The sequence below is a fragment of the Lathyrus oleraceus genome, chromosome 5, assembly GCF_024323335.1.
Source record: "Lathyrus oleraceus cultivar Zhongwan6 chromosome 5, CAAS_Psat_ZW6_1.0, whole genome shotgun sequence".
Classification (NCBI taxonomy): domain Eukaryota; kingdom Viridiplantae; phylum Streptophyta; class Magnoliopsida; order Fabales; family Fabaceae; genus Lathyrus; species Lathyrus oleraceus.
The window spans coordinates 289,035,051-289,050,494 of NC_066583.1; the positions used below are offsets into that span (position 1 = coordinate 289,035,051).

The 15,444-nt window shown below is 34.9% G+C and overlaps 1 protein-coding gene across 1 annotated transcript; it reads left to right on the plus strand.

Moving 5' to 3' along the window:
- The first annotated feature begins 868 nt into the window (after window positions 1-868).
- LOC127083963 (GDSL esterase/lipase CPRD49) lies at window positions 869-3,868 on the plus strand. Its single transcript, XM_051024326.1, has 6 exons — window positions 869-1,290; window positions 1,701-1,778; window positions 2,033-2,173; window positions 2,338-2,414; window positions 2,523-2,672; window positions 3,366-3,868. Exons 1-6 carry the CDS (start codon window positions 1,180-1,182, stop codon window positions 3,577-3,579), a joined length of 771 nt encoding a protein of 256 aa, XP_050880283.1. The 5' UTR covers window positions 869-1,179; the 3' UTR covers window positions 3,580-3,868.
- Window positions 3,869-15,444: the final 11,576 nt, after the last annotated feature.

Here is a 15,444-nt window from a genome sequence, read left to right on the forward strand (position 1 = left end):
CATAATTTTTAAAACATTAGTATGAGTGAACTATGTATCACTTATTATCTACCCTCAATAATAAATTTTAATAGGTTTCATAAATTTTAATTAGCGTAATAGGCTTTTTGCATTGTTGAAAACACATTTTCTTTCCTGTTGATAGTTGATTACATAGACTTCAATAATAAATTACTAAAATATATTTAAAGTGAATACCTATCATTTTATTTCCATTTTTAATCGGTTATACACGGATTAGATCGGATTTGACATAATTTATTATCCAATTCATTCAAATTTATGGGTTAGGTAAGGTTGGATTCGTGAATTGTGTTTCAAATTAATTTTTTTTTTTTTTTATGATTATCGATTTAAAAAATATAACACAACTCAATATAATCATATTCATTTATAATATTCAAATTCGATAAAATCCATCTTATACTATCTAAAAGAATTCATCAACACGACATAATAATTGATAATAATATAAGGTCATCCGATAAATAAATAAACAAATGAATTTGAATAATTTATAAATTGATTCGATATGAACCCGCAAATTCAAGAATCAATCTACCTTCATAGCACCCTTAATTTTTAATAATATCTTAAAATAGTATTTTTTTTAAAATATAAATATAAAAAACATAAAGATTAACACGATAAAATAAAATAAAAAGAAACGGGAATCTGTCCTAACGGTGGTGAGTAGTAAGAAACATAAACTTTGGCGTGAATAAGGTTTGTCACGTCCATTTTGGCGTGAATAAGGTGTCATGTAAGTGTCACACCATTCCTAACCAACAAACCATACTGTTTGGTTTGTTATTCCCGATACTTGAATTCTTTAACAATATTTCTTGATTTCTTTTACAAGACTCTTTTCAAATTCTTTAACAATATTTCTTGATTTCTTTTACAAGACTCTTTTCAAATTTCAACTGTATTAATTATTTGTTTACCAAGATTGATATAATTTATATTAAGTATAATCTTTTAATTTGCGTGATGCACACATTATAAATAGCCGAAGGTAGTAAGCTTTCATTGTGCACATCGTTTAGTTCAACCTCCACGAGCTTAGGAGGTGTGATTTGGCGCCGCCTCCTTTGGTCATTTCCTTCTTCATTCCTTATTCTTGTTACGTACCAATCTCAATTTAAACCCTCCAACTACTCACCACACAGACACGCCATGGCTGCACCTGCTAGGCCTCAGTTCGTTCTTTTTGGATCCTCCATCGTGCAACTCAGTTACAGCCATGGCGGTTGGGGCTCTTTTCTTTCCGATATCTACGCTCGGAAGGTACTCATTTTCAAAATCTTGAATTTTCAACCCAATGTTGTTTTCTTCTCTTCTTGATCTCTAATTTATCTCCCACTGTTTCAAATGTTTCTTTTAATCCCAATCAAATTTCAAGTAAGATTTATTGGGACTTCACATTTCATAATGGGCATAATTTGACTTCTTCTCAAGAATCTCAATATTCACGCTGACCTAATCTTTCTGGGGTGGGGCCAAATAGTCATGACCCTGTTTTATCTTCAGTTTTTCTCCAGTTAGTTCTGTAAAGTCATTTTTTCTTTTTTTATTGAGTCTATGTATGAATATTGAAGTAGAAAATCATCAAGAATCAAGACCTGAAGTACATTTTCTATTGTTTCAAGATACTGTTTCTTCCTTTTTTTGTGCTGATGCGAAAGTACTCATTGCAGGCAGACATATTGGTTCGAGGTTACTACGGATGGAACTCACGACGTGCCCTCCAAGTCCTCACTGAAGTTTTCCCAAAGGTATTGTACTACTTCATTTGGCAGATAAATGGTTCATTATTGCTTATTGATGTAGTAGTTTGTGGATTAACATGTTTTGTGGCTGTAAAATATAGTTTCTTTGGTTCTTTTTGTATTTTGATGTTGTATGAGAAACCCTGCTAACAATTGTCATGTCTTTCCCTGATTGCATGTATTGTATACTATTCTAATACTAGTCTACACTTGTTTGTTTAAGTTTATGCATCATATACTAATTTTCATCCTCTTCCCAGGATGCTGCTACACAGCCTTCGCTTGTGATAGTTTATTTTGGAGGTAATGATTCCATGGGTCCTCACTCATCTGGTCTAGGCCCTCACGTGCCTCTTGAAGAGTATATCGATAACATGAGAAAGATTCTGGTTCATATTCAGGTACTTGTTCTCCGTTAATCACCTCATTCTGTCTCCATCATTGGTGTCATTTACCATTGCCAAGCAACTGTAAATACTATGATCTTTTGCCTACAACTGTGATCACATTTTCATATGTGAAGTAAAACTATTGTTCATAGTTTAATGAGATTATTGAATGTCAGGGCCTATCTGAAATGACACGTATCATCGTTCTCACCTGCCCTCCTGTCCACGAGGAAAAATTGCGCGAAAACACTAGGTAACCTGAACATATTTTTTCATTGACATTTTCATCTCTGTACTTTTATTCCTCAGACAACGCGCCAAAGTTCTAATCACACAGTTTTCGTTTTCCTTTCTTATTCAGCGCATTTTTTAGTGAGCTGGTAAGAACAAATGACTTATGCCAAAGCTATTCAGAAGCTTGTATAAAGCTATGCAAGGAACTTGGTGTGGAAGTTGTTGATCTTTTTCATGCACTACAAAGTATAGATGACTGGGAGAATGCTTGTTTTACGTAAGCTTCTTGATATCTTTCTTTATCAGTTTTATTTTTTTATCAAGTGACGTATTGCAATATAATTGTTCAATACCTTTTCTCAAGTATCTTGTTCTTTCTCGGTGCTTCCTTTGCAAGAAGGTCTAAGCATTCAATTTCCTACGCCAAAGGCATATTGGCTGATACAATCTTTTGAAACCTGGATTAGTCCCTTTATTATAGGTCATCACGTAGATGCTATTCTCCTCTTCCACCTTATTGGATTCACACATCCTTAAATTGTAAATTATTCTGATCCTTGAAAGATGGTCCTAAAAGATAAGGGATATAATTTTAGTTCCTGCAAGTTGGAGAGTGACATCAATTTTCATGCATAAGACTATAACCAACCTCTTCGGGTGGGAAAAACCTTTGGTTTTAGTTGTTGTGGGTTCTTCAATAATAGAAAAACAACATCAGTTTAGCCTGTCAAGGATACTAATTGATGTCATATATATCTTAAAATTGTCGTTTTTTTCTGATTTTTATCTGTTGTTTTCTTAGTCTCTTTCAAATAGATACTGTCGCCTTTTCTGATTTCTTGTGAAATACATTAAAAACTGCCCCTCAGTGTCATATAACCCGGCATAACTTGTTAAAAACAATGATGTAAAACCATAAATCTACCTAAAATATGTTCCATTTTGCTCTCAATTTTAATTAATCATGCAGTGACGGCGTCCATTTAGCAACTGAGGGAAGCAAAATTGTGGTGAAAGAAATACTGAAAGTACTCAAGGAGGCTGAATGGAAGCCATGCCTCCACTGGAAGTCAATGCACACTGAATTTTCGGAAGATTCGCCGTATGATCTTGTTGCTGCTGATGGGAAAACAACACTGAACCCTTCTGAGTGGACTTTTCACAGAGAGTTTCAGTGGGATTAAGCTGTGGAGTTATCAACCTTATATTTAGCAGTTTCCTTGTTTATGTTTGCTTAAAAATGTTGGTTTGTATTTGGTGACATAGTAGTCATCATATAGTTTGTTGTAAGTTCATGGTTTAACTAAAAATTAGCATATATAGTGTAATGTAGTAGCATACTCCCATAGCTATATGCAAATTTCATCATGTGTTTGTCAGGGAGTTATAAGAATTAAGAATTAGTATAAGTTGCTAAGTTGTATGATGTACCAGAAGTAATTCCTTTTATGAAGATGAATTCTGTCTCATAAACTTGTTTCCTTTACACTCTCCTCTCATCTTCTTCTATGAACATTCTCCCCCTTTCTTTGATGTTATTTTATTTTCTCCACTTTTGTCTTTTTGGCTGATTTATTTTTTCATTCATTGCAAGTAATCCATAAAGGATAATGATATATTCTTCTTAAATGAAAGTATAATATACTTTTGTTGACACCAACGAGCAAGTTTATTAACCCACAATTTCTATGGTATGCTTTTGCGTTTTCTCTTACGGTTACAACTACATGGAGTTAGTTAGAAAAGCAAAAGACAGTGGTCCTCAAGAGTATACGGAATTAGTTGTTAATTATTGTTACTTTGTTATTCTTAAAAAGGTTTTAAATTGTTCTCAATTGGTAGAAGAAATGAGTGTTCTTTTAAAGTAGTCTTGTGTGCAACTCAGTGAACATCTTTTGTATCTTTTGTTTCAGTCTCTCTAAACCAATAAGTATCCTACATTCTAACAATTAAATAAGTTAGGTTTATTTAAAAATAATAATAGGAAGAGACATCCAAATGGACGCCCACGAAATTAGAGTATTTAATTTGACATCCTTCGATTAAACTCGACACCTTTCATATTTTTATATTGTCAAAATTGTCCTTAATAAAAATTTGAATGAAATTTACGCTTAACATTTTCGGTAGATAAAATGAAATTTTCAATACATACAAAATTTTCGATAGTGTATTATAAATTTTCGGTATATCGGAAATTTCATAATTTTTGGTATGTTACAAATGATTTCGGAAATTTGATATTTACAAATTGATACCGGAAATTTCAATCCTAATGAAATTTCTGATAGTATTATTTGTGTGAAAATTATAAACGCTCGGGATATTGCCGACAGTTTTGGATGGTTCTGATTGCACCGACAGTTTTGTGTGGTCCAAAATAAGTGCAAAGTTGTATAAATAGGGACTGACCTGTTTGATAAAAACATCTCAAAAAATGTTTCTTCCTCAATTTTTGATTAAGACAAAAGTGTACTTCAACAGAGCCTCACCTCCCATAGAGTTCCGGTTTCCGAATGACACCACATCTCTCGTCGGTTTGACGTCCAAGTTGAATTAATTATTGGTCAATACCGAAAACAGAAAGGTGAGAAACATTGAGTTTCGTGAAGATTGGATTGATACTTACAGGAGGGTGAAATACAACCTTATTGAGTTGAAGACGGATGAAGATGTGAAGGAAAGGTGGAGATCATTTTGTCGTATGATAACAAATGGACCGATCGAGTTAGATGCTAAGATTTCAAGGTTTGTCAACGATATAATGAAGATGATGAAATGTCCAGAATCATCAGATAGTGCCTAGGTTTTCTTATTTACTACCGTTTTTAAAGTTATGTTTAAGTTATGTAATCGTTTATCAAATGTTAGTTTATGTTGATGTAGCATGAATGGAGGATCAAAAAATTATATAATAAAAAAGTTTCTGATGAAAATGTCTGGGTAATATACAAATAATACATAATATATAAAAGATGTCCAAATAGCCCCCCTAGGTTATGTGTAGTCCGAACTAACCTAGTATAAACCTCGTCATATGGGTTCACCACACCCACGATGTTATCCATAATAATTGCAATTATCTAGAAGTGTTGCTGGTCACCGGCTATAGTAAGAGGAGACGACACGTCATCAGCAGGTACCCCAACATCACTTATATCCTCAAAAGATGGAATGATGTGAGGGTGTGATGCAGTGAGATACCACTCTAAGTAATCATCCTCACACTGCGTTGGGTGTTGACCCTGATTGCTCGACCTCTAATGGCACGACCGGAGCTGATGAAGTTACTTTGAAACCACCAATCAATGCCCGTAGATGGTATATCTGGAACTGGTCGTGGGATACTCTGAACATAATCATATTGCCGCTGACACCTCTCAGGCAAGTGTCTAGCAACCATGGTCTTCCACCGTATATAATCAGAATATAATGAAGACTCCTCGAACTCACGAAAGACTCTATGATCAGTGTATGATGTCCATATGACATCATCTACAGTCAGCGCATCGAGTCTCCTCTGGTGCTCAGCAACACCATCCGGATGTGATTGTCTCCCCTTCCATCTTCTTGCCCATGAGGCCCCTACTAGGGAATGTTACACTCTCTTATCACAAATGGTGGAGAAATGCTCGTATATCCAACACAGATATCAAAACACAAACATAACAATTAATAAATAAGAAATGTTACTTCTAACAATTAAATAACAAATCAACAAGAAATAATAACTTCAAGCTTACATGTAATAGACTCAATTAACCAACAAGTTGTCTAGTCTCAAGTAATGTCGTCACTCCAAGTGTTGTGTATAACATTGTCAATGTCGCAAAACCCCAAACCCAACTGTCAACGTCGAGGCTACTGGGCAAGCACATTTATCGGGTGTCGATATAAACACATGACTTGTTCGTAAAGAGAGTACATGCTACTAGATATACCATGTACACCCTAGCGGCAACCTCATAATTGCCAACCTCTACAAGTTCGTTGTACGTTTTTCGAAGCCAAGACATACGAAGGTGAGCGTCCCTGTTGATGCCAAACTCCTTCTGCAAGGCCTCCTCAAAAACTCCTAAATCTCGTGCAATAGTGAGACATGCAAACGACATGTTAAGAACATGAGTCATTCAGAACTTGTCGTTAATGGGGAGATGGAACAACAAGGAGACATCATCAAGAATGATAGTCATCTTCTCAATCGGAAGACTCAATGTTCATCCCACCCTGCTCAGCCATGTGTTTCCGGTGTGAACCGGTTGGAACCACTCGTTCAGTCTGTATCCGAGAAAATCACCCTTAACAATCCTAGTATGGTCTTCCACTCTATCGGTAGCTCTGCTTGCAATAGTGTTGTCTTTGCCTTTATATTCATTGTAAAAGAAGGAAAAAGAATCAAACTAAAAAACGGGGAAAATATGCAACTGCTTTATATACCTAGCATAAATTTCCGGTATGAAAACATATTTTGTATCCATATCGAAAATTTTAAAATTTTCGATAAAAAACCAATTGTTTATAATTATCGAAAATTCTGAAATTTTTGGTAAACCAAAAGGGATTTTATATCAAAAATTTTAAAATTTTCGATAAAAATATTAAGCCTTAATACCATTTTTTTTGAAATTTATGGTAAAAAATTTATTGTTTTTGAAATTTCCGGCTGTTGATTCAAAATTTTCGGTATCACCACTGAATTTTTAAAAACTCGTTTCAGGATTGTAAATTTCAAAAATGGATAAAGTGACTTTACAAGGACAATGAATAATTGAAGGCTGGTAGGAAGAATTCTCTCTTTATTTTAGTGCATTTTTACATCATAGTTATACGTGTTAACTATTAAAAATAATACATTATCATTTACCACTCAAATATAACACTAGAGACCAAAATTATAGAATGAAGAATCATATATATATATATATATATATATATATATATATATATATATATATATATATATATATATATATATATATATATATATAATTTCCACTACGCCAAATAAGGGAAAAGAGGGCGTTTATTTTGGCCTATAACAGCGTTTTTAAGCGCCCTCTAAAGTGGCGCTGACATAGGTAAAGACAGCGCTTTGTTTTCCTGGAGAAAGCGCTGTCTAAAGTGGCCACATTATAGTGCGCTTTCAGAAAAAAGCGCCCTCTGGAGTGGTCCATAAAGGGACACCTTAGAGGGCGCTTTCTGGAAAAAGCGCCCTCTAAAGTTGTCAATGTAAAGTGTTTAGAGGGCGCTTTCAGGAAAAAGCGCCCTCTAAAGTTGTCAATGTAAAGTGTTTAGAGGGCGCTTTCAGGAAAAAGCGCCCTCTAAAGTTGTCAATGTAAAGTGTTTAGAGGGCGCTTTCTGGACAAAGCGCCCTCTAAAGTGTTAGTTATTTTAAAAAAAATTGTTTGAAAAACAGTGGATATTTAATTGGTAACCTGTTCGCATGCTGCAAAAGTGTAAAATTCATATTGATTTCATCCTTTAATCCAATGTTATACACCATTAATCCATTGATATATACAACATGAATCCATTTATATACAACATTAATCCTCCATATATACAACATTAATATATGATTCTTTGATCAACAATATACAATAACATATTCATGATTTAGTAAAAGTACAACAACAATATACAACATATATACAACAACAGCATACAACAACAACATTCCATACATATATGTACAACAATATACAACCTAGCTATATGATTCTTTGATCAACAATGAATTGACACAATTCATCCTTCATTTCATCCAAATGAGCTCTTGAGTAAGATTTGTATTCCTCAAAGTACTACAATTAAGAGAATAAAACATATTCATGATTTAGTAACAAATTAGATGAAATATCTGACAGACATAATTAAATATACAAATACACACGAATATTTAGGGGAATTTCACTTACGCGTCAACCGTCTTCTTCATACTCGGATATTTACTCCAATCACCCGATAACGAATCGAGATAATACACTATTAGTCTCGAAAGATCCATAGCAACCAACACCCAGTGACCACTGTATCCAAAAGTTGTCTAGTAGTTCTAACCAATACTAAACAAAATAACGCCCATCCACCCATGGTGGCAAACATGTTCTGTATATCCAAAAGCTGTCTAGTAGTTCTATCGCACATCCATACAAAATAAGGCTCAATCAAAAAAACAGATGGCAGCATAAGTAGTATATCCAAAAAAGGCATGGTGAATAATAGCAAGTGTGCATAATAGGCAGGAGGAACTGCATACAAGATAACATTTTTGTTAAACTAAAGTTTTGTATAGCCTAAAACAAAAACAAGCAAAGGGAATCGAGTAACAAACCTATTGAGACAGATCGAGTACACCTCGCATAACTGAATGGAAAAAAATAGTATCAGAAGGCTTCTAAAATTAAATGAAAACAGTACAAGTTTAGGTAAAAATTAAATGACATAGCTAATATTACCTGAATTCCTGCATGGCTGTTAAGGTAAAAATCAAATTCCCTAGGGTGACAAATGCTGGTGTCTACCACGGTTCCTTTGACAATTTAGAACAACAAAATCAGCAAAAAGTGATAAATTCAAATGATAATATATACCAGCTGCGTTGAGAAATATATTGAAAAAACCTGGCATAATATTTCCACTTCTATCGGTCTCTTTGGGGTTGACAGGAAAGAGACGGGTGTGATGTCTCTTTTGGACCACTACAAAAGTAACTTTAGGTAGATACCCATCCTCTATTGAGACACAAGCCTGATGAAAAAAAATTAGTTGGTCTTCAGCACTCCAATGTACTTCAAATTTTACACCCTTGTCTCTTGCGCGAATGATTGACTTCATAATAGCCATTTTACCTGTAATAAAGAAAACAATTAAAATCAGATGACAAATGTAAAAACAATTAAAATCATAAAAGTCATTTTACCTATAATAAAGAAAACAATTAAAATCATTTGACCAGTACCTTTTTCACTAAGTTCTCTTTCTTTTCTTGGTTGGAATATGTTCTACATGTCTCTTAACAACACGGACGGTTGGATTGATCCAAATACCCTCATTATGATCATTTCTAATATATGAATCATTTGATATAATATTCTCATCTTGATCATTTCTGGTAAACGATTCAATCTCAACATCAATATCACCTTGATCTCCAGTGTTTTCATCAATTACTTTGTTGGAAAAAAGAACTATAGACCATTTCGTACTTTTCGGATCATTGACATAGAACACTTGTCTAGCTTGAGAGGCTAGAATAAAAGACTCATCTTTGTATCCCACCCTATTAAGATCCACTTGCAAAAATCCTGACTTATCCATTCGAATGCCGTTATTATTTTCAACCCACTTGCAACCAAATATAGGAATCTGAAACTTCTCATAATCAAACACCCAAATGCGCTCGATAACACCAAAATACGACAGATTTGCAAATTTGGGGTTTAAGTCCTTCACACTTGATATGTGCATTGCTTCAGCTACCACGGTGACACCACTATTCTGCATAGTACTTTTATCATCTTGTTCTTTGGTATAAAATGTGTATCCATTAATCGCGTATGCGCTATAAGAAAAAACATGGAAACTTGGACCATATGCTAAGCATCTCAACCTTTCTGTTATTGAAGCGGGATCTGAATAATACTTTGAATAAATATGATCCTTAAACCAAGGTATAAAACATCGATTGTGCTCTCGTACTATCCAATTTTCATTTCTATTGGGATTTAAACCTCGGAGAACATCCTTGTGAATTTCAACATACGGCTCAACCTCATTCTCATTGTGCAGAACATACAAATGCACTTGATCCCGTTCGACCCTTGATACTGCCACGATTTTATTTCCAATTAGATTTTTTCCTTCTTTCTTTTCGACAAGCTGAGACTTGGGGAGTCCGATTGACTGAACATTAGACAAATATTCAGTACAAAACTCAATCGCTTCTTCAACAATGTATCTTTCAACCATACAACCTTCTGGTCGACTTCGGTTCTTCACGTACCCTTTTAATATTTTCATATAACGTTCAACAGGGTACATCCATCTCATATAAGTTGGTCCACACAATTGTGTCTCTTTCACAAGATGAACAACTAGATGTACCATTATGTCAAAAAATGATGGGGGGAAAAACATTTCAAGCTCACACAAAGTAATAACGATTTCTTTTTGCAACATTGGTAAGATCGCAGGATTGATCACCTTACTGCAAATTGACTTGAAGAAAGAACACAACTTAGTTATAGAGCTTCTTACTTTTTCTGGAAGAATAGAACGTATACCTATTGGGAGAAAATGTTCCATTATAACATGGCAATCATGGGTCTTTAAACTCTTTAACTTGAGGTCTTTCATAGACACAAGTCTTCTAATATCTGAAGAGTACCCTTCTGGAACTTTAACTTCACTTAGAAACTTACACAATATTTTTTTCTCCTTTCTAGATAGAGTATAAGCAGCAGGAGGTAGATATGTTCGTTTTCCTTTCTTCAAGGGTCCTAATTCAGTTCTTATTCCCATCGCTATCAAGTCCTTTCTTGCCTTAAGGCCATCCTTAGACTTTCCTTGTATATTGAGTAACGTGCCAATAACACTTTCAAATACATTTTTTTCAATATGCATAACATCAAGAAAATGTCTCACATACAAGGACTTCCAATACGGCAATTCAAAAAAAAACTGACCTCTTCTTCCACCCACTTTTGACAAGTGTGTGGGCAAAAGGCTTGCCAAACTGAGTATCCAAATCTTTCACCTTTTCAAAAATTTGATCACCCGTCAATATAGGTGGAGCTCTGCCTTGTTCTGTCTCTCCATTGAACGCCTTTCTCCATCCACGGTAGTGATGATTTGAATTTAAGAATCTCCGATGACCGAGAAAGACATTCTTCTGACCAAACTCCAAGCACTTCCAATCTGTTTTATCTTCACAAATAGGACACACACATTGACCTTTTATGCTATACCCTGATAGATTTCCGTATGCTGGAAAATCATTAATTGTGCCAAACAACATCGCCCTCAAGTTGAAACTTTCTTTCCTATATCCATCATAAACCTCCACACCGGTCTCCCACAAAATCTTTAAATCTTCGATTAAGGGCTTCAAGTACACGTCTATGTCATTCCCTGGTTGTTTAGGTCCAGAAATCAACATAGACAACATCATGTACTTACGCTTCATACATAGCCATGGAGGTAGGTTATAAATCATAATAATCACAGGCCATGTACTGTGTGAGATACTCTGGATACCGTGTGGGTTCATTCCATCAGTGGATAATGCCAAGCGAAGGTTTCTTGATTCTTCTCCAAATTCAGGATAATCATTATCAATTTTCAACCACTGTGGTGAATCTGCCGGATGTCGATACTTTCCATCTATAATTCTTTCATCTGCATGCCAGGTCAAGTGTCTTAAATCGGTTTCACTACGAAACATGCGTCTAAATCTCGGAATAACAGGAAAATACCATAAGACTTTTGTTGGAGACAACTTGTTCTTATATCGCGAGACACCGCATTTAGGACACTCATTTAACGATGCATACTCATTTCGAAACAAAACGCAATCGTTTGGACATGCATGTATCTTATCATAGCTCATGCCAATAGAGCACAACATCTTTTTGGTCTCATATGTTCGATTGGGAAGAACATTATCCTCAGGAAGCATATCTTTCAAAAGGGCTAATAACTCTGTGAAACTTTTATCCGACCACCCATTGCCCGCCTTTAAGTTGTACAACTTTAATACCGCAGACAATCTTGTGAATTTAATGCAACCATCATACAAAGGTTTCTCTGCATCACTTACCAACCTCTCAAACATTTCGGGACAATCCTTAAGATCTCCTTCAAGTGCTTTTGCAATCTCTTCAACTCGATCACAATCGTATGTATCTGCGCCACTATAGTTTGAGGCATAGGTCGTACTATCCCCCGGTTCAACATTCTCGTTACTTTTCTCACCATGCAAATTCCAACATGTATAACTTCGATCAATTCCATGCCTCATTAGATGCGATGTCAACTGAACTGCGTCAACCCGTTTCCCATAACAACAACCCAAACAAGGACATATCATTCTACTGGGGTCTTCGGCGTGCGCAACGGCAAACTTAACGAATTCTGATACCCCATTCTCGTACTCTCTCGATAATCGATTGGAAGACATCCATGTATTATCCATTACTAATTAGAATAAACAAAAAACAATTTCAGAAGAGTTCAAACACATTCGGACCTAGGTTTCTAATGATACTGGTGTTGACACAAAATCATATGTTCATAGGTCGTATAACCCTAACTACTGGGTAATGTAGTCCCATTGCATGCGCTATCATGGTCACTAAAAACCAACCGTCAATTTCCTAATAAACCCAAACTATTTAAATGACTATGAATATTGAAACTTTACAGGTCGAAACAAACGTAGCATAGACAACAATAACATAAAACAGAAATTGGGCAAAGCTAAAACAAAGCAATAACATAAAACAGAAATTGGGCAAAGCGTGTACCTTTGATTGGTAGAAGGAGGAAACGCGCAGTAATAATGTAGATCTAACAGAGGTGGAAGGAAAACGCCTTAGAACCCTAACGTGAAAAAGAACGAAAATAACAGATAGTGAAATAACAAAACGCGCAGTATGTTATAATTTTAATGTTTACTACAAGGGACATTAGAGGGCGCTTGTGGAAAAAAAGCGCCCTCTAAAGGGGGCCTAAGAGGGCGCTTATGGAAGCGCTCTCTAAGGCTTTCCAGAAGCGCTTTAAAAGCGCCCTCTAAGGGTAACCTTAGAGGGCGCTTTCTAAAAAGCGCCATGTATTGTTGTCCCTCTATCTCCTCCTTATTTTTTCGTTTCACCTTAGAGGGCGCTTGTGGAAAAAAAGCGCCCTCTAAAGGGGGCCTAAGAGGGCGCTTATGGAAGCGCTCTCTGAGGCTTTCCAGAAGCGCTTTATAAGCTGGAAATGCACATGGACTTATAACAGCGCTTTAGTAAAAGCGCCCTCTAAGGATAACCTTAGAGGACGCTTTATAAAAATCGCCATGTATTGTTGTCCCTCTATCTCCTCCTTATTTTTTCGCTTCACCTTAGAGGGCGCTTTATTACAAAAGCGCCCTCTAAAGTGCGCTGTCTATTGCTCCTTATTTTTCGCTTCACTTTAGAGAGCGCTTTTGTAATAAAGCGCCCTCTAAGGTGCGCTGTCTATTCCAGTTTTTGGCGTAGTGTTCAGCAAATGACTTTTTCATTTCAATTCCATATATACCAAAATTGATATTTTTCTTAAAGTTATAGTTGATAGTGTTTATAAATTTATTTCTATAATAATTGTAAGATTAATAACAATAAAACATTTTTTTAAGTTGTTGTTTGTTGTAAGATGATTGTACTAATTGTTTATAAATCTAACAGTATAACGTATGGGTGTTTGCAGTGCGGTTTGATTTGGTTGACTTTTAGAAATAAAAAATAACGAAACTAATGCGGTTTGAGTTGGTTTATTTGGCTTTTAAAAATAAAATTGAATCAAACCAATGTGGTTTAGGTTGGTTCGGTTGATTCAAATTTTTACAAGATTTATAATCAGCCATACATACACTTATAGATAATAACATAACGTTTTGTTTAGTCATTCATACATTATATAATAACATTAAAATTCACCGTATTTAGACAAAATCCTCTCATTCAATATACAAAAATAAGACTACGCAAAAGTGAAATAAAAAACATAAAATAATATCAAAGATATTATAATAAAATATAAAAAGCATATGAGATGAGAGATTAGAGAAGAAAAAGAAAGAAAAGAAGATATCTGAGTGTTAAACGATATACCTATATCTAGAGAGGGATAATAGATCACAAGTTAAAACTTGAACCAACATTGGTTTTGAAAAAGATTAGAGCGCATAAGTGTAGCGGTAAATTCATGACCATCAAGCTATGAATACGATATACGTCAATAAAAACCAGAATCACCACCACGTTTTTATTGTTTCCAAGGAAAAAAGGGAAAAGTACGAACAAAATCCAAAAAGATAAGAAGTTTTCAAATCAAAACTAATAAAAGGCCAGAGATTACATGTAAGGGGGTTGGTTACACAGAGGAAAGGTGTTAGCACCCAAAGTGTCCTAAGTACTTCTAGGGAGCCCTTTCTTGTGTGCATATGTATTTTTGTACAAATGATGTTTGCAATAAATAGAACGGGGAGATGAGAAAAGAATTCATTAATTATATTTTTGTTTGACAAGACCTCCGAACTTGTGCCTACGTACCAACATAAAATGAGGGATCAAAACCTCATAGTTCGTGGTATCAATTTCAAAATGAGTGAGTTGCTTTTAACAAAATTTAAGTTTGAAAGAGGCACAAAAGGCCTAAAAAGGTTTGGATGAGTGTTAGTTCTTTTTGGCTTTTGAAAATTTAAGTCAAGTATAATTAAGTTTATTTACAAATTTGATTAAGAAAATAAGTTTGAAAAAAGCAATGACATAGGGTCAAAGTTTCCAATTTGTAATATGGTCTAAGTTGAGAAAACACAAGCAAAGAAGTTTTTAAAAGGAGTGAGAGATTTCGAAATTAAAGAAGGGAGGAAGAAATGAATAGACTAATCCTAAGCACAAATTTAAAAGTTAAGAGTTGAAAAGATCTGACCAATGAGATGCAATCCAACAGACAAGAATGTCATATAGAAACCCAAATTTCCCTTGGACTTTAGAGTCAAGTAATATCAATACACAAATAGCAAGATGAATAGCAAGGCATCAAGTAAAGATAGACACATCCAAGTTTAGCAACTCCGTGATCTTCTTCAAAATTTCCCATGTATCAGATGACTTCAAAGATGACATTAGACACAGGTTCAAAATAACAACTTTAATATGATCATGTTGCAGATGAACTCAAATAGATCTTCAATATTGTATCAGATAAATGTTCACTTCACAAGCACTTGGTTTCAAGAAAGTTGGCATTGGCCAAGTCCTTTGCATAGGGAATGTTGCCTAAATTCTAAGCCCAATAGTCTCAGATCA

Coding starts and splice junctions, on each gene's coding strand:
- LOC127083963 (XM_051024326.1), top strand. CDS start 1,180: ATGGCTGCACCTGCTAGGCCTCAGTTCGTTCTTTTTGGATCCTCCATC. Junction 2,415..2,522: donor AAATTGCGCGAAAACACTAG/GTAACCTGAACA, acceptor TTTCTTATTCAG/CGCATTTTTTAGTGAGCTGG. Junction 2,673..3,365: donor TGGGAGAATGCTTGTTTTAC/GTAAGCTTCTTG, acceptor TTAATCATGCAG/TGACGGCGTCCATTTAGCAA.